This window comes from Chiloscyllium punctatum, chromosome 49 (assembly GCF_047496795.1).
Source record: "Chiloscyllium punctatum isolate Juve2018m chromosome 49, sChiPun1.3, whole genome shotgun sequence".
Classification (NCBI taxonomy): Eukaryota; Metazoa; Chordata; class Chondrichthyes; order Orectolobiformes; family Hemiscylliidae; genus Chiloscyllium; species Chiloscyllium punctatum.
Window position 1 is genome coordinate 25,197,568 of NC_092787.1, and position 18,907 is coordinate 25,216,474.

The following is an 18,907-nucleotide window of genomic DNA, read 5'->3' on the forward strand; positions in this document are numbered from 1 at the left end:
CGCAGATAGAAATCCTGGATAATGCTGCTGTGATTGGCTCAGTATTAAACTGAACTACAGAGTCACTCTTCTAAACCATTGAAGAGTGTACTCTCTCTTGTAAAAATTCTGCTTCACTTCTTGGAGCTTGGTATGCTGCCTCTGACAGAGTGCATGTTAGGATGTTACCCCTTGCTGTCTGGACATCAGTGTAACTGATTGATTGATTGTGAGAAGTTGCTAACAGACTGATGCTTCCTTCACACCTTTCTCTTCCCTTCTCCCCCTTCCTTGTGTCCAAAGGAACTCTGAAAGCACCTCATTTACTCAGTCAATTAAGTTATGAGATGGGGTGTCCATGTGAGGATGAGTGCAGTGGCTTCTTAATTAACAGAATTATTGTGAGCTTTGAATATCTATAGTAAAAATGAAAAAGGTCCTTTATTTATGTACTAACTGTAGCAGCAATCAGAACCAGGCATAATGCAAAATGGTGCCAAGGCTACATTGCTGAAGAATGACTTAAGACTATTCTTTTGACTCTGTGTGACAAACTGAAGAAAATCCAGCTTGTAAGCATTGAACAACAAGCGGAGTATTGCAAAAAGATTGAAGAAACCCCAAAAGGAAGCTGTCAGTAACTGCAGGAAGAGCGCTCTTGCTGGAAAGAGCAGTAATTATGGGACACTTGGAGGTTGACCTCATATCATATCACAACAGAGACTTGAAATGGATGCCAAAATTTCTTTTTAAAAATTGAACATTCTCAAATCTAAACTCGGTGGCAAGTGATGAAGAGCACCTCAGGTATCATGTGAAACCTTGATTGATTGATTGATTTTCTTGCCGCTTGGTTGAGCAGTGTGATTTTATATATAACCATATTGTTTGCGCCTCCTGCTGGTTAGCAGTGACATGATACAGTGTGGAATTGAAACCTGCAGAGGGTAACATACTGGCTTTGATGGGTGGTTCTTTCTGCTTTCATGGGATCTGTGCGTTGCTAGCAAGGACCGTGTTTGTTACCCATCCACACTTGTTCCTTAACCAAGTAACCTGCTGTGACATTTCAGGGGGCAGTTAAGGATCATGAGTATTAACGGATCTGCAGTCACATGTATATGACCATCAATGATTGTCCCATGCTTTTCATTACTGAGGCAAGTTTTTAACTCCATGAAGTATTCATTGAATTTAACTTCCAACACCCGCAGGACATTTACTAAATGCAGCGTGCTGGTCTGGGCTCTGGCTGGTCAGCATCCTGCCACAGTCTCCCTACTGTGAGGCTGTTGGATGAGGACAGGGTCACGGGTGGCCAATGCAAGTCTCAGTATAAGTTAAGGAATTTTTGGACAAATGATTGAGAGATCTGACAGGTCCAAGGAACTCTTATCAAATAATGACCTTCAGGAGAGGAGAAAACGGAACTTGGAGACAGAGTTGCTGAGTTACATTCTGTTGCAGACTTTTGGTGTTACTTCAGTTTCCATGAGTGTTGACACCACATTTGGGCACATCTATGTGGCAATTACTGAGAATGGTCTCGGACAGAGATTGACCACGGACCGCGTTTGTTTGAGTCAACACCAGCCTAATTCGTGTCTGCATTCACCAGCGATCCATACACACCACCTGGGCCTGTTACTGCATAACAATCTCCATTTTTTTTTCCATAATCAATACGTAACTGAACAATTAAACCTTGACTTCCAGGATCTATTTAGATCACAACGAACTTGTGCTTGCTGCTGATTTAAATTCTAGGTAATCCAGGCGATTGGGTGTTTGAATCGTTGAAATGATACTTACACTCAGGAGTCACTGATCTAAAGGATTGAGTGCTGCCACTGAGGCAAAGCTGGCAACAGTTCAGGATTGTATTAATGATTGGACACAGCACAGTCAAGGGGAAATATTGTCAGTAATCCTCTATCTGTGTCAAAGGCAGACTTTTCAGCAGGTTCTAGTCTGTGCTCTTGGCTCTCCAAAATTACTCTTCGCATCATGAATGTTTTGAATTTTTATTAGCTCCACAGTACATTCAGAACTGAAGCTAACTTGCTACCTATCAGTGTTGCCTTTGTAGTCACGAACCAATCTTGCTTTACAATCCCAGTTAGAGAATCTCCATTTTGTTTCAGAGTACCAAGTGCCTGTGTGTGTGTCTGCTGCCCTCTAGTGCTCTTGGCTGTCTGGGTCATATTCCATACCAAGATCTGAGAGGTATTCAAAATCACAAAACATCTGGCCAGATTGGATAGGGTGAAACTGCACAGGTTGGCATAAAAGTCAAGAGCTAGAGGACACTGATTTTAAGGTGATCAGCAATGACAACATTAAAAATGTACACAGTATGTGATTAGGGTCTGGAGTACTCTGCCTAACAGCAGTTGCTTGATAATTAACAAAGTTATTGTGAGCTTTGAATGTCTATAGTCAAGATGAAAACGGTTCTTTCTTTATGTAGTTAGTTCAGTTGGCTAGATAGTTGGTTTGCAATGCAGAGTGATGCCACCAGTGTGGGTTCAATTCCACACCAGCTAAGGTTACCATGAAGGACTGTCCTCCTCAACCTCTCTCCTCACCCAAAGAGTAGTGACCCTCTGGTTTAGCCACCACCATTGTCTTTATCTGTAATGAGAGAGCAGTCCTAAGGTCAGGTAAGACTCTTTCCCTTATTCTGCCTACAAACATGCTGGATGTGCAACTCAATCAACATCTTCAAAAGAGAGTTGTTCAGTTATCTGAAGAGAGAACTTGCAAAGCTATGGGAAGAGGGAGAGAATTGAGATGTTTCGGGCATGAGCCCTTCTTCAGTCCTCATTTTCTCCTTAATCTTCCAGTCAGCCAGCATAGACATGATGGGCTGAATGGTCATGGCGTGTCCTGTAACTACTGATTCTGTGCACAGCTTTGTGATTGAGACAAATGAAAAAAGACAGTCAGTTTTAACAGGGTACAGTAACAGTAATTTTTAAAATGTATTCATGGGATGCATGTTTAGCTGGGATGACCGACCAGACCAGGACAGTGAATTCCTTTCCTTTTAAAGGACATTACTGAATCAGATGGGTTTCTACAACAGTTGGTGATCACTGAATAATCACCATTTTTATTCCACACTTTTGTTTTTTGTTACATTCTAATTTTACCATCTATTATAGTGGGATTCAAAATAATTTCATAGACGATTATCCTAAGGTTTGGGAGTATGAGCCCTGTGACATTCCCACTTCACTGCTACCTCTGACAATGGTCATCCAGAGACATTGACTGCAATTCTGGAGGCTTGCATTTAGATACTCACCTCGCTCTTGCTCCCCTCCCCCACCTCCAATTCTTCTCTCTCCCCTCTCCCCCTTTGTTTGGGACGGGAAAATGTTGTGTCCTTCACTGAAGGGAAGCTGAAATGGATTTTGTCCATGGTGTAGGGAAGATTTCCTTTTGACATTTACTGAAGATAAAGGGTATCTTAAACGACAATGCTGATGGGCACGTTGCCATTCTGAGGCAGCAAGGAATACTCCCAGCCTCGAGCTCAGAGATTAGTGGTCAAGCTGTTTGCCTCACCCCAGCAAGTTTTCAGACATCTATTGACACCAATGTTTACTTCCTGCACACATCCTTCTGCATGCTTGCAGTGATGATAAAAGTGCTGTTCTGATTCCTGGAGGTACTTTTAGATCGTTAACTGGGAGTTTGTTCTGAGAATTTTACAAAGTTTTTTTCTAGTGATTTATTTTCAGCACTTTCCCTCCTGAAGGTATTGTAGCAAACTGGTGTTACACAGGTGCTAATAGCCCACTCTTTGACAAGTTATTCTCTGCTGAAGCCCAAGGTCTCAGCAGGCTATGTGCTTGTGGGTGTTCATGGCAACTAAGCCCAGTAGTACTTCAGCACATCACTAGTTACTACATCACTAAACAGCAGTCTGCCTGACTTCCTCCAACTCCTTGCTCCCCTATTGCCCCACCCATGGTACCTCTGGCCAAGGACATTGACTCTGTTCTTTAAGCCACACCACTGCCTAATCTAAGATGAGTGATCAAACTCATGACAATAAATGTTTGAATTTATTTATATCCTTTTTATCTTAACATGGAAACTCTGCAATACCCTTGAAATTAACTTGTTTTCAGTGACCATTGCTTAGACTGCACTGGCTAATATTCTACAGACTGCCAGAAACTTACAAACCATCAACTTGTCTTTTTTTTTGCTCAGCTGAACAATTGAAGATTTCCTTTAGAAATATTGTTTCTCATCAGAGGGACGTAGGTTTATGGACCCTTCTGGTATTTTGATATGGTTTCAATTGAAGAGATTGCCCTGCAGATTAATGCAATCTCTTTATCAGCCCAGCTGAGAGATGAACTGAAATAAAGTTTGTAGTTCCAGGCATAAGCTATAAAAATTGTATTGCCAGTCAAAGTATTTTAACTGAAAGTGTGGAATTTCAAAAATATTGCAACTAATTCCTTGTGTTGGTTTCCACAGGCCTGCGTGTACTGCCAAGTCTATTTCAATACCAGGCCAAGACAGCTCCTTACAGCTGGACTGTAAGGGAGATGGGACCATAGACAATACTGTTGCCTCCGGGGGCTTGCATTCAGTGAGGCAGCCAAAACCTCGGCCTCCACTCAGTTCAGGTACATGTTATTCCAGTTGTAGCCAAGGCCACATTGTTTTCTATCTCTATGACCTGAGTAATATCGGTTTCTCACATGATATTATGAGTTTTAAGTAAATGAATGTTAACCCTTGTTCTTGCCTTCATTGCTCTAGACCTCACTATTCCTATGCACTTGCAGCTGGCCTCTCACTTTGTACCCTCCACATTGATGTTACTGACACTACTTTCCTTGTCTTAACTTGCAGGAAGTCTCATTCTCTGCTTACACTGTGCTCACTGACCCATATTTGGGTGGGTGGGATGCTCTTTGGAGAGTCGGTGTGGACACAGAATGGCCGTGCTTCCAGCTTCCACCATGTAGGGATTCTATGATATCTGGATAATCTCTGGAATTCCCTTCCACATCTCTTCCACATTTATAATACTCATTAAAATCTACCTCCTTGAACAAGCTTTTTATCATTTAACCTAACATCTCTGTGCTTTGAATGCTTAAGATGCTGGATTTGTTTTCCAGTGCTCCTGTGAAGTGCCTTGGGCTGTTTTAATGATTATATAAATATAAATTATGAAATGCAGCTGCTATTATAGTCATTTTGACCAATCTACAACTAATGGCACAGTGGCTCAGGGTTGGGGTGACACGGTGGCTCTGTACTGTTCCCTCTCAGCGCCAGCTCCCAGGTCTGATTCCACCCTTGGGAGACTGTGTGTGTGCGTGTGTGGAGTCTGCACATTCTCCCCCTGTCTGTGTTGGTTTCCTCTGGGTGCTCTGGTTTCCTCCTACAATCCAAAGATGTGTAGGTTAGGTGCATTAGTCTGGGGTAAATGTGGAATAGTAGGAGAATGCGTCTGGATGGAGTAGTCTTTGGAGGGTTGGTGTGGTTTTGTTGGGCCGAAGGGCCTGTTTCCACACTGTAGGGATCCAATGATTCCATTCCATGATTCTAACAGCACAGCTTTCCTCAGAGTCATTACATTTCCTGAAAAGGTTAAGGATGATCTAATGCAACAGACCCATTAATGTGACTTGGTTAAACAGGGCAGACACTACTGTTTATCATTCACTTATTCCTCATTATCTGAGCAAACCTTGTGTTTCAAGCAAGTAAACTCATTTCCTTCTGTTGGTTTTTATACTGTCCTTAGTAACCTGAGCAGGCCTCCGCTACTGCTTGTGTGGATCAGACCCATCTCACTCACTGCAGTCAATTGCTGGCTCCTCAGCATTAGAGTCAGGAATGTAAACTTTACAATTAAAATGAGAAAATATTACCCCATCAATTGATGTTAGGATATAGCTATTTACAGTATTTGTGTTTGGTGTCCTCTGAGGGGGCAGGCTAGTTATACCCAACTGCATATTAGCAGCATGATTTGTGTGTTTCATTGTATGAAGCTACCATTAAGATAGACAATAGATCATCAAGAATTGCAAAACATGACAGCCATTCAGCTACTGTAGTCCCTGTGAAAGAGCTATTCAATTAGTTGCACTCCATTGCTCCTTCATCATAGCTCTGCAGTTTTCTTAGGTTCAAGTATTTATCACATTCCCTTTTGAAAATTGTTATTGAATCAGATTCCACTATCCTTTCAGGCACTGCATTCCAGTTCATAATAGCAGACTGTTTCAAGACATTCCTCTTCCTTCCACCTCTCACTCTTTGCCAGTCATCATCCACCATACCACCAGCGATGCCGTGGCAAGTTTGCTAGGATATATGTTTTTGTTTAAAAGGCCAAGTGATCAGTGCACACACTGAGACAATATTTTAAGATTAGAATGTTATTGAATGTAATATATTGGATGGTGCTGGGGGGAGGGAGTCTCATTCCTGTTGTAATGGCTTATATTTGCCTTTAAAAACAAAAATATGGCTTTTCTCCCACCCATTCGTTATTCCACAGCAGAAGCTCCTGTCCTCAGGCAGGTGGAATAGGCTGGACCCAGAGCCCCCAAAGTGCTTGATTAGCTGAGCAGAGAGAGGTTTCTGCAAGTTTCAGGGTGGGACATTTTCTACCTCCACCTCAGTCTCTTTGCACCATTGTGTTCCAGTTTGCCATTGTCCTGAGTGAATCTTGAATTAACCACGTTATAAGAAGGTCAAGAACTGCTTGCAGTATCTCCTGTGTTTGCACTGTTTCTGTTAGGACTGACTGAAGATGCCGATCAGACCCCGTCCAGCCCAGATGAAGTATTTCAAACTGGTCATTCTCGGAATTCCAGCTATGCCAGTCAGCATTCAAAAGTGTCAGGTAAGTATTTCCTTTGCTTCTTCCTGTGTCTCTGCCATCTTCTGGGGAGCCTGTAGGCTCAGAGTTGCAGTCTTAAACATTCAGGATAATGCTGTCTGTAAACTGCTGAGTAATACAGTACTGATCTAATGACAGGAATGTGGGTTTCATTATTGTTTGGCTAATTTTCTTGCTCCAGCCTTGTGTTCAGCACATACTACACAGCTGGCCTCGGTGGAATAGTAAATTATCTTAAAAAGACGGAGAAGAATTCTCGGACAGTAAAACTGGATGGTGTAGATGAGAAGATTTTAGAATAAGGAGACATGAGGCTACCAAGGCAGGATGCAGAGCTCACAGGAGGATAAGGCTGGAATTTCAGAGAAACAAAGCTGTATGTGATTAGAAGCTGAATAAATACTTCCACACAACCCTTCAATCCCATTTTCTAGTTGCTGCTTTGTTTTAAGATTAGATGAATTGATTTTTCCTGTAATGCAGTCAAGGCAACTTATGGACAAAGAGTTTTACAATACAGAAAGACACCCTCCAGCCTATTGTGTCTGGCCCAGTCAACAAGCACCTATCTAACCTAATCTTATTTCCCCGTTCTTGGCCCCATAGCCTTGTATGCTGTGGGATACCAAGTGATCATCTAAAGACTTCTTAAATGCTGTGATAGTTCCTTCCTCCACCACCCTTACAGATACCCACTGCCCTCTACGTGAAAAGATTCTTCTTAAACCTCCTCTAGACTGCTTTCCCCTTACCCTAAAACTGTGCTCCTTAGTAATTACGAAGGGGAATTGTTCATTCCTAATGACTATCTATTCCCTTCCTAATCTTGTAAGCCTTAATCAGGTGTTCCCTTCAGCCTTCTCTACACGTAGTGTCTCTTCAGAAAATATCTGTTTTTTTTTAGTCTCTTTTATCCAGTGCATTTGCAGTTTGACAAATGTGAATTTGATTCTAGCAGTAATAACTAGCTAGGCCGAGGATAAAGGATTGAAGTTTTTTTTTAAAATTAGGGACTGGAACAAGATGCAAAGAAATGCCCTATGACCCAGTCTTTCAGGTGAAGCAAATGTAAAGAACTGACAGTAACAGAAAACTTCAGAGAATTCCTGGTGGCTTTTTCTGTTGCAGGGACCTTGTCAATGATTTGTCGGCAAACATCTTTGTCTTTTGTTCCATTTTGTCATAGTAACTCAATCCTGTTTTAGGGGTGGCGTACAATTCAGTTGTTTTTCAGATTTAACGCTCCAGTGTAATGTATCTTATCCTGGATTGTCATCTTTTGTGTTTGTTTTATTTGTTTCTTTAAACTGATTTTAACTCTCATTCAGCAAGGCATTAAAACAAAGTGGGTCAATTCTGAGGAAAGGAGAGCTGATTTATTTCAACACCTTGTTATTGTCATTCACGCCAGTGCACCTATAATTCCAAGCAGCTGCAGACCAAAGCTCCTTACATTCTACACAACAAATACCAAGCTACCAGGAAAGGAAATATTGCTCATTTCTACCTCTTATTTTGTCCCAAGCCATCTGATTTAACTCTTATTGTCTTACACATATAAACAATTAAAATACAATGTTTCAGGTATTGTGTAAATTCTTGTCCCATGCTTTGGATGTAGCCCGACTTCTAACCATTTCAAAGCAAGTCCTGGGAAAGCTGCAGCGGCTTGACCTGAGTGAAGTTTAAGTAATGAAGAACTAAAGCTGTTTACGATTAAGGTCATAAAACACAGCTTTTTTTTTCCGCTAATCTGTCAAATCTGCATACTTGCTTCAGAAGCAGTGCAGTGGAATGGAGCGGCCCGCTGTGGAATCTGCTGTGTCTGTCCCAGCATGTGTTTTCAATGCAGGGATACAGGTGCAAAAAAACCAAGCACATTTAACAGAGTTTACATATAGCCTGTCTTCTACATACGTCTTTTACAAACTATGAACGAGAGGCAGGAGTTGCCATGTACCCCTCCGCCCAAAATACAGCCTTATTAAATCGGCTATTTAATAAGATCATGAGTGATCTGATTGTTCCTGATATCCACATTCCCACCTTCCCCCATAACACTGCATCCTTTGTTTACCAAGGATCTATCCAACTCTCTCTTTCAAATATTCAATGACTCTCTCCCCAAAAAGGCAGTAGAGATAGACTTTCAAAGACATGTGACTCAAAAATATTTAAATGTTTAAATTGGTGATCCAACACTTTTAAACAGTGACCCCTAAATTTTAGATTCTCCAATAAAAGGAAACATTCTTTGCATGTCCACTCTGTCAAGACCCCGCTGGATCTTTTATGAAATCAAAGTATTTCCTAATCTAAATTCCAATAGATACAAACCTAGTCTCTCCAACCTTTCCTCTATACTGGCTTTGGGGACTAAATTAATGTCGTTGCTCTTAGGGCAGTGGAATAGATTAATTCTATGACAGTGCACCACTACATAGGTGGCTGAGACTGATGATCTGGGTTTGATAGTGCTGTCAAGATCATGGAAATGGATGACACTGACAAGGCCAATATTCATTACCAACTCACTCTGGAGTGCCCCATCAAGGAACATTTTCTCTACCTACACTGTCAAATCTCTTACCATGTTAAATGCTTGTTTGGAAGGAAATCTGTTGTCCATAGCTGATGTGGTCTATGTGTGGCTTCAAATCCATAGCAATGTGATTGGCTCTTAACTGCTTTCTGAAATGACCTGGCAAGCCCCTCAGTTCAAGGGCAACCAGTGTAATCCTTAATAAAAACCGAAAGAACTCCGGATGCTGTAAGTCTGGAACAAAAACAGAAATTGCTGGAAAATCTCAGCAGGTCTGACAGCATCTGTGGAGGGCAATCAGAGTTAACATTCAGGGTCGAGTGACCCTTCCTCAGGACTCCGTGTAATCGTTGCCAGCAATACCCACGTCCCATTTGGGAAAAACGACAAAATGTAAGTCCTTACTAAGCTAAGAATGCTCATGTTGATGATCATGGTAACTGTCATAATGAGATATTAAACATCTGGTGTGCATATTGCAGCTGCAGTTTGTTTACACTTTGGGTGATGTCATGAACAGATTAAACACCAGATTCTGCTTACTCCCAGTTATTATTTTAATGCACACTGTAATCTCATGTGAAAATGATCTTGATGAAGTAAAATTAATGCCACAATAAAAGCCTATTATGATCATATGCAGAGGAGTAGAATTACATGATTCATAGCTTATTACATGACACCCATGTCCCCTTGAGGTGGTTTGCTCTTTCAAGTGCTGGGGGCAAATCAAATTATTGTATTAGTCATACTGTACAAGTAATGCTGCAAACGAATAGCTTAGTTCTTAATAGCGCAAATGGAATCCCAATTTTTAGCTAATTGTCATTAACTAAAATTAGAACTAAAAAGACGGATGATCCCAAAATTGGAAAATTAGTGCATGGTTGAGATCCATAGGGAAACTTCTTTGTTTGTAATTGAGACATTTATTTCCAATTTCAATATTGTTTAAAACACAGGTTACAGCACTGAGCACTCTCGGTCCTCTAGCCTTTCGGACCTAACTCACCGACGTAACACATCCAGCAGCAGCAGTGCCTCTGGAGGGCTCAGCATAACCGTTGAGAGCACAGATGGAGAGAAGGAACACAAAGTGGAGCGACCACCCAGGCCCCCGAGGCCAGCACTCCCACCAGAAAGGCCACCCAGGTACACAGCTGTTCTGTTTAAAAGAGGTAGTTCCCTATCTCTGGATAGTGCACATCCTGATAGCAGAACCCACAGAAGGTGAGACCACGGAATGTTGTGTGTACCGTTTTGATTTGAAGGGTGTTGTTGTTACCAGTTTGTGATATTTTTTGTCTTTGCATTTCTTTAAACTCCACACTGTCCTGTATCTGAGATCTGTCTGTTCCAAATCGGAAAATGTTTGTCTATAGTCTTGACTTTTTTCACATTTTATGAAATAAAAAATGGTGGATAAAACATTCCTGTCCAATTCAAGGTTTTTACTCTGTCAGCAAATGCATCTTCACAACCTGCATTCCCAAACTGGAAAAGCCTGACTAAATGGGTGGATGCTTTATAGCTCCAGATGCTTGGGTTTTGCAGGCATTCTATTCATGATTCAAATGAAGCAATTTTCCATTCTCTGTTTATTCAAGTTGAAATTATGCTGCATCATTCTATTTTTTAAAAATGAATTGGAATGAGCAAGATTCAAATAGCTCAAAGTCTGGAATTTAGCATCTGACTTTGTAACTAGTCCGATAGCCAAGTTAAGGTGTTCAGAGATATTGTATTGACTTGTGTTTAAAATAGACAATACAGACTGCAGAGACAAGTTGACCTCACAGGCCAATCTAATCCAACTTAGGCTCATTTGAAGGAAGTTGTTTCTGCTGGTAGCACCTGTACTATATGGAGTGACCACTGGAAATCCCTGTTGATATTCTGGTAGGTGATTCTGTGTGGCCGGAGATGGAAATATTCCATTATTGTTTGGCATTGAATGTGCAGCCTCCTTCAAAAAAAAATTCAAGTGTTGGTCTTGCAGGAATGTGGTCAGAGTCAAAAGTACATGAATCTTTATCTGACCTGCATTGTATTCAACTGTGCAAAAAAAAGCATAAAATTTAGAAATAATTATCAAACCTGGAGTGCGTCAACAATGTACTCCTGATAATATAGGGACGAAAAAGCAACTTAATGTATCGTTGGGTCTGTGACCTTGGCCAATGCTATTTGTGTCTGTGCCACAAAAGTATTGTACAATCTATCAGCACCACAGAGTACTAACTGCAAATTCCATTCTGATTGTGGATCACTAGCAGAGCTTTAAGGAAACCAGAGTGCTGCTGCCCCGGTGGCTTGGCAAGCAAGTACTTGTTGTCTAAATCACGAAATTGATCCCAGTACTGTACTGCTTTACCTGGCCTGTTTGGATGATGCTGCAGTTGGTCTTTTAATTTTACAGCCTCAGCTGGAAAATGCAAGTGTGTAGATTGCTGGGGGGAGAGTTTGCACTGATTTTGGTGATTTGCGGGATGCAATGCCATATTGCAGCTAAAATGTTTTTGACCGGAAAGGCCTGCCAGAGTCTGCACTCCAGTAAAGTATTGGTTGGAAAGGTTGTGCTAACTTCTGAATTTCAGGGCTCCTCATACACGAGCTGTGGATGTAATTTTTAAGCGCATTGCTGTACTGCTCCTAATTGGTTTCTCATTCCGCAGACGAAAAAAGGAAACTGTCGAGAGTCAACCTACTTGGGTTGATGATACCAGAATCGATGCAGATGACATTGTGGAGAAAATTGTGCAGAGTCAAGATTTCACAGATGTCAGTAATGCTGAAGGTAAGCCTGCCATGTTCCCACTCTTAATTCATGGATATTGTCCGCTATTCATCCATGTGGCGTTGCTGCCTTTTTAGTGTACAGGAGGACTATTAAAGGTCAAATCACCCAAACTGGAGCGTTGCCTCCTTCCAAAATGCTGTTTAATATTGCAGATATATTGTGAAGTTAGTATAGTATATACATTCACAAGAAAAGGCAGTGTTATTTAGATGTGTGTGCTGACCTCCATCTCTGTCTAACAGTGTGATTGATCTTACTGTAAAGAATCTGGGCTCTGCCACAAAATTTGTCACATGCCTCAATTATTCATGGGGAAAACCACAATGTTGTGTGCTCTGCGATGAGACAACTATAAAAGTATGTTGATTTCAGCAGTTGCCAAATCTTATCTCTCTATTGCCAATTGGACCACACAAGTATTGTAGAAATTACAGCACGGGCAGGGAGATTAGGCTGTTCATGTCTGTATCTCCATTTTGATCTCATCCCACTTAACTGCCCTTCCCGCACTCCTTCATGCTCCCTTTCCAAGTATTTGTCCAGTCACTTTCTCAGCTATGCCACAATTTGAGGCTGAGGCTGCAATATGTTTTCAAAGTTTTTGTGTCACATAGCAGAGAACATTTGAGATAAAAGCAAAAAGTGCTGGAAGTCTGATCGTGTCTGTGGAGAGGAGAGCCATATTGGATGTGAGCATTAGTTCTGTGTTCTCTCCACAGATGCTGTGATTAGCTCCTGTGTAGTTAACAGATGCTCCACAGATGAGTTTCTCAAGCACTCAGATTTATTTCAGATCTCCAGCCTGCATAGTATTTTCCTTTTAATTTCTGACATTAAGGTAATTGGCAAAAGAGCCCAGAGGTGGCATGAGAATGGTCTTTTACACAGCAGGTTATAATCAGGCCTAAAAGGACAGTGGAAACATATTCAGTAATTTTCAAAAGAGATTTGAATGTGTACGTGAAAGGGAAAACTTTTGGCTGCTTTCCGGAGAAAGGGCCTAAGAGTGGAACCAATCAGGATAATTTTTACAAAGAATGGGCACAGGTCTGATGGAGAAAATGGATTTCTCCTCTGCTGTGTTGTTCAAAAGCTCCACTTTCTGTTGCTGAAGCTGTGAGGTGACTACTCCTACTGACGAAAAGATGCACGTGTGACTGGTGGATTTGGAAAGACAAGGTCTAGTAGGCTTTCCCCTCTTGGTTCCTCACCAGCTGCTACAGGTCCAGTTGTTTTGGGCGGCACGGTGGCACAGTGGTTAGCACTGCTGCCTCACAGCGCCAGAGACCCGGGTTCAATTCCCCGCCTCAGGCGACTGACTGTGTGGAGTTTGCACGTTCTCCCCGTGTCTGCATGGGTTTCCTCCGGGTGCTCCGGTTTCCTCCCACAGTCCAAAGATGTGCAGGTCAGGTGAATTAGCCATGCTAAATTGCCCGTAGTATTAGGTAAGGGGTAAATGTATGGGTGGGTTGCGCTTCGGCGGGGTGGTGTGGACTTGTTGGGCCGAAGGGCCTGTTTCCACACTGTAAATAATCTAATCTAAACATCAAGAAAAGATCACTTGTAAGTTCAGTCAGTAGTGGTGATAGCAAGTCACTTTTGATGATGGAGAATGAAGACCCTCATCCAGAGTGCCATCTGTGCTTGGCACCTCAGGATTTCTCCTAAGTGGACTCAACATGAAAGAGTAACAGTTCATCAGCTGATCGGAGGGAGACATCCTTGCCTACACACAGGATAAGACGGTCTATCTGCCTTATCTTGGATTCTTGAGTGAAACTGAAGTATGCAGTACATTATCACAGCTCACAAGTTTTCTCGGAAATTATGGTTAGAATAAAAACTTTATCTTTTTCTGTATTTTTGATAGTGGACTGAAATGGTGGGGGGGGGGGGGGGGGGAAGAAACACATTGCTAGAAAATCTTAGCAGGTCTGGCAGTATCTATAGAGAGAAATCAGAGTGAACATTTTGGGACCAGTGACCCTCCTTTAGAACTGGGAAAAGAACTGTTTTAAAAATTTGAGGATTGTGGAAGGGATTACTGTAATTAAAAGACAGTTACCAATACTTGTAGGTATTGTTTACGTAGCTGCTTTGTTCAACCAGTGGGGGAGGTTAGTTGCAAATGGGACAAAATTAGGGATGTATGCAAAATGAGATTTGGCCAGCAACTAGAGGCTGATTAATTTGAGGAGTGTTGAGCAATTGTCTGTCCGCTAACAATTGCGATTAGCTCCTGTGCAAGTGAACAGCTTGTGGATGCGATCAATATCGCCAGAAACTATCACATGCCCAAAAGGGAAGGTGGTGCATCTCTCCTTGCAGTGAACATACCTGAAACCTGAAGAAAGCCAGTTTATTTTCTGTCACCAATAAGCTGTAAGCTGTTGCTTTTAACCAATCAGAGCAAGGCTTTGTAAGTTATGAACGATTTGCTCTCTGCAAAGAAGCGAAAAGTACCTGGGGAAGAGAGATTGAAGAACAACAAGTCGCAGTTAGCAAGATGATCATCTGAGCAAACCTCTGGATAGGGGCTATTGAACTACCTTCTCAGCATTTTTAAATTCTTTTTTTTTAAATAAAGCTTTTTAATAAGTGCAGAGCCAAGTTAAAGCCTAATTTCTGTGACCTGGTTCTTTACATTAATCTGAGGTATCAGAAAATTACACAATTTCCATCTAAAGATGAACTGAAAACAACAAATGGAGATCAGAGTGGCTCAGGCAGCATCCATGGAGGGGGAGCAAGTGAATGTTTGCATCTCCTTGACTCTTCATCAGAGCTGACACAAAGTGTGGAAGAGACAGCATTTATGCAATACTTTGGGGCAGAGGGGTGGTGGGTGGGAGGAGGGAGTACTGGGGTAGAAAGGGTGTTGATCGAGCTTTTTCCATTTTAAAGACAATGCATTGTAGCCAGTACAACAGAGATTCTCGAGTTTGGTCCCTGGGAACGGAGTGTTATCCTATGAAGAGAGGCTGAGTAAATTAGACATTTATTCTCTGGGCAAGTGATCTCGTTGAAACATGGCCAATTTTAAAGGGGCTTGACAAGGCAGGCACTGAGGTTGCTTGCATTGGCAGGGGAATCTAGAAGACAATATCAAGCCTCAAGATGAGAGGCTGTTCATTTTGTACTGACATGAGGATAAGTTTCCTTTCTCCACAATTTTTCAGTTGAATAAAGGGAACTATGGAGCTATGAGGGAGGAGCTGGCCAAAGTTCAATGGTGCAATACCTTAGCAGGGATGACAGTGGAGGAACAATGGTGGATATTTCTGTGTATAATGCAGAAGTTGCAGGATCAGTTCATTCCAAAAAGGAAGAAAGATCCTAGGAGGAGGCATGGGTGGCCGTGGCTGATGAGGGAAGTTAAGAAACATATAAAGTTAAAAGAGAAAAAGTATAACATAGCGAAGATGAGTGGGAAAACGGAGGACTGGGAAGCTTTTAAAGAACAACAGAGGATTACTAAGAAGGAAATACGCAGAGAAAAAATGAGGTACGAAGGTAAGCTGGCCAATAATATAAAGGAGAATAGTAAAAGCTTTTTTAGGTATATGAAAGGCAAAAAAATGGTTAAGACTAAAATTGGGCCTTTGAAGACAGAAACAGGGGAATATATTACAGGGAACAAAGAAATGGCAGAAGAATTGAATTGCTACTTCAGATCGGTGTTCACTGGGGAAGACACAAGCAATCTCGCGAACTTAAGCGAATTTATATTTGCCAGGGATTGGTGTTGGAGAGACTATTAGGTCTGAAGGTTGATAAGTCCCCGGGGTCTGATGGTCTACATCCCAGGGTACTGAAGGAGGTGGCTCGAGAAATCGTGGATGCGTTGGTGATTATCTTGCAGAGTTCGATAGATTCGGGATCAGTTCCTGCGGATTGGAGGGTGGCTAATGTTGTACCACTTTTTAAGAAAGGTGGGAGAGAGAAAGCAGGAAATGATAGACCAGTTAGTCTGACCTCAGTGGTGGGAAAGATGCTGGAGTCTATTATGAAGGATGAAATTACGACACATCTGGATAGTAGTAACAGGATAGGTCAGAGTCAGCATGGATTTATGAAGGGGAAATCGTGCTTGACTAATCTTCTAGAATTTTTTGAGGATGTAACTCTGAAGATGGACGAGGGAGATCCAGTTGATGTAGTGTACCTGGACTTTCAGAAAGCTTTTGATAAAGTCCCACATAGGAGGTTAGTGAGCAAAATTAGGGCACGTGGTATTGGGGGCAAAGTACTAACTTGGATTGAAAGTTGGTTGGCTGACAGGAAACAAAGAGTAGTGATAAACGGCTCCATTTCGGAATGGCAGGCAGTGACCAGTGGGGCACCGCAGGGATCAGTACTGGAACCGCAGCTTTTTACAATATATATTAATGATATAGAAGATGGTATTAGTAATAACATTAGCAAATTTGCTGATGATACTAAGCTGGGTGGCAGGGTGAAATGTGATGAGGATGTTAGGAGATTACAGGGTAACCTGGACAGGTTAGGTGAGTGGTCCGATGCATGGCAGATGCAGTTTAATGTGGATAAGTGTATGGTTATCCACTTTGGTGGCAAGAACAGGAAGGCAGATTACTACTTAAATGGAATCAATTTAGGTAAAGGGGCAGTACAGAGAGATCTGGGTGTTCTTGTACACCAGTCAATGAAGGTAAGCATGCAGGTACAGCAGGTAGTGAAGAAGGCTAATAGCATGCTGGCCTTCATAACAAGAGGAATTGAGTATAGAAGCAAAGAGGATCTTCTGCAGCTGTACAGGGCCCTGGTGACACCACACCTGGAGTATTGGGTGCAGTTCTGGTCTCCAAATTTGAGGAAAGACATTCTGGCTATTGAGGGAGTGCAGCGTAGGTTCACGAGGTCAATTCCTGGAATGGCGGGACTACCTTACGCTGAAAGACTGGAGCGACTGGGCTTATATACCCTTGAGTTTACAAGACTGAGAGGGGATCTGATTGAGACATATAAGATTATTAAAGGATTGGACACTCTGGAGGCAGGAAACAGGTTTCCGCTGATGGGTGAGTACTGAACCAGAGGACACGGCTTAAAAATATGGGGTAGACCATTTAGGACAGAGATGAGGAGAAACTTCTTCACCCAGAGAGTGGTGGCTGTGTGGAATGCTCTGCCCCAGAGGGCAGTGGAGGCCCAGTCTCTGGATTCATTTAAGAAAGAGTTGGATAGAGCTCTCAAGGATTGTGGAATCAAGGGTTATGGAGATAAGGCAGGAACAGGATCCTGATTAAGGATGATCAGCCATGATCATATTGAATGGTGGTGCAGGCTCAAAGGGCAGAATGGCCTACTCCTGTACCTATTGTCTATTGTTGTGAATCTTGGGAAGTCTCTATCACAAGAGGGTTTAAATGCTGCATTATTGAATAGATTCAAAGCCAGGATAGCTATGGTTTAGCTGTGTCATGTTTTGGGGAGTGAGTAGGAAATTGAAAATAGAGATGTGATAAATTGAATGACAGAGCAGGTTCGTTATGCCATATGATCGACTTCTAATTTCTTGTGTTTTATTTTAGGCCCCTTTTCTGATTTTTCTCCACTGATACCGATTTCATTCTCAGGCCTCTAACACTTATCAGGCAACCACTAATCCTGCACCCTGACCTTTTGAGGGAGAAAGTCACACAAACACAAATTGGAAAAATGATCTAATTGATTCTGTCTTGATCTAGTTGCCATTTCAGCGCAACAGTCTATTGCGCTACCGATGGAGCACTGCCCTATTAGAAATCCCAATTCTTCAATTAATCTTTAAATCCAAGACTTCACCTTTTTTTCACTGACTTGTACCATGACAATAAAAATAATGGCAAAGAAATGAGGCCCCCATTGTGTCAAGGAGAGCTGGGAGCTCTCCTGCTGTCCTGATATAACATTGCTGTACAAACTCCCTCAAACAATAATTAACTGGCCAATTTATCTCCCTATTTTTGTGAAATCAGACCTTAAGATACATGATCTTAACAGCCAATCAATTTTTCGATGTATAATTTCAGTTACATCACACTGTAAATTTTTGCAATAAATTCTATGTGTTAGGATTGAGCCCTCCACTACCACCTGATGAAGGAGCGACTCTCCGCAAGCTAGTGTGCTTCCAATTAAACCTGTTGCACTATAACCTGGTGTTGTGTGATCTTTAACTTTGTACACCCCAGTCCAACACCGGCATCTCCAAATCATGATCTGAAGTAAGTTATTCAGCTTGTTGAATCTACTTCAGCATTCAATAAGATCATGGCTGGTCTGATAATCTTCAACTCCACTTTCCTGCTTTTATCCACGTCCCCATAACCTTGGATTCCCTTACCCATTAAAAATCTATCTGTCTTCGCTTTGAATAAACTCTCCGAATGGCTGAGGTCTTTGCCTGCCAAACCGCTGTTTTTGTGCTGTGATACATTACGTTCTTTAATAGACATGTTGAGGTGCTACATGAATTCAAATTTGAGTCAGTGCTGTTAGCAGCCGAGGGCAGAGATTCTTCAGCCCCGTATGTGTATGCTGTTTTTTTTCCCCAGTGTGCTGATGTTGTGTATTCTTCTCATTTTCAGACAGTAATTTGAGGCTGTTTGTAAGTAGAGATGGAACAACAGCACTCGGTGGTATTCAGCTGGGGAACAGGTGAGTTTCAGAAATTGCAGCAGAGTGGTCT

General features: G+C 41.9%; 1 protein-coding gene across 2 annotated transcripts in view; it reads left to right on the forward strand.

Annotated features, from left to right (window-relative positions):
- Positions 1 to 18,907, forward strand: part of LOC140469419 (early estrogen-induced gene 1 protein-like) — a 113,923-nt gene that overhangs the window by 87,239 nt on the left and 7,777 nt on the right. The window contains exons 6-10 of one of the 2 annotated variants that reach the window (XM_072565921.1): positions 4,480 to 4,631; positions 6,770 to 6,874; positions 10,376 to 10,643; positions 12,089 to 12,210; positions 18,807 to 18,876. In XM_072565921.1, coding sequence (XP_072422022.1) covers positions 4,480 to 4,631; positions 6,770 to 6,874; positions 10,376 to 10,643; positions 12,089 to 12,210; positions 18,807 to 18,876 — 717 coding nt within the window. The remainder of the gene's footprint in view (positions 1 to 4,479; positions 4,632 to 6,769; positions 6,875 to 10,375; positions 10,644 to 12,088; positions 12,211 to 18,806; positions 18,877 to 18,907) is intronic. The other variant, XM_072565922.1, reaches the window with a different exon arrangement.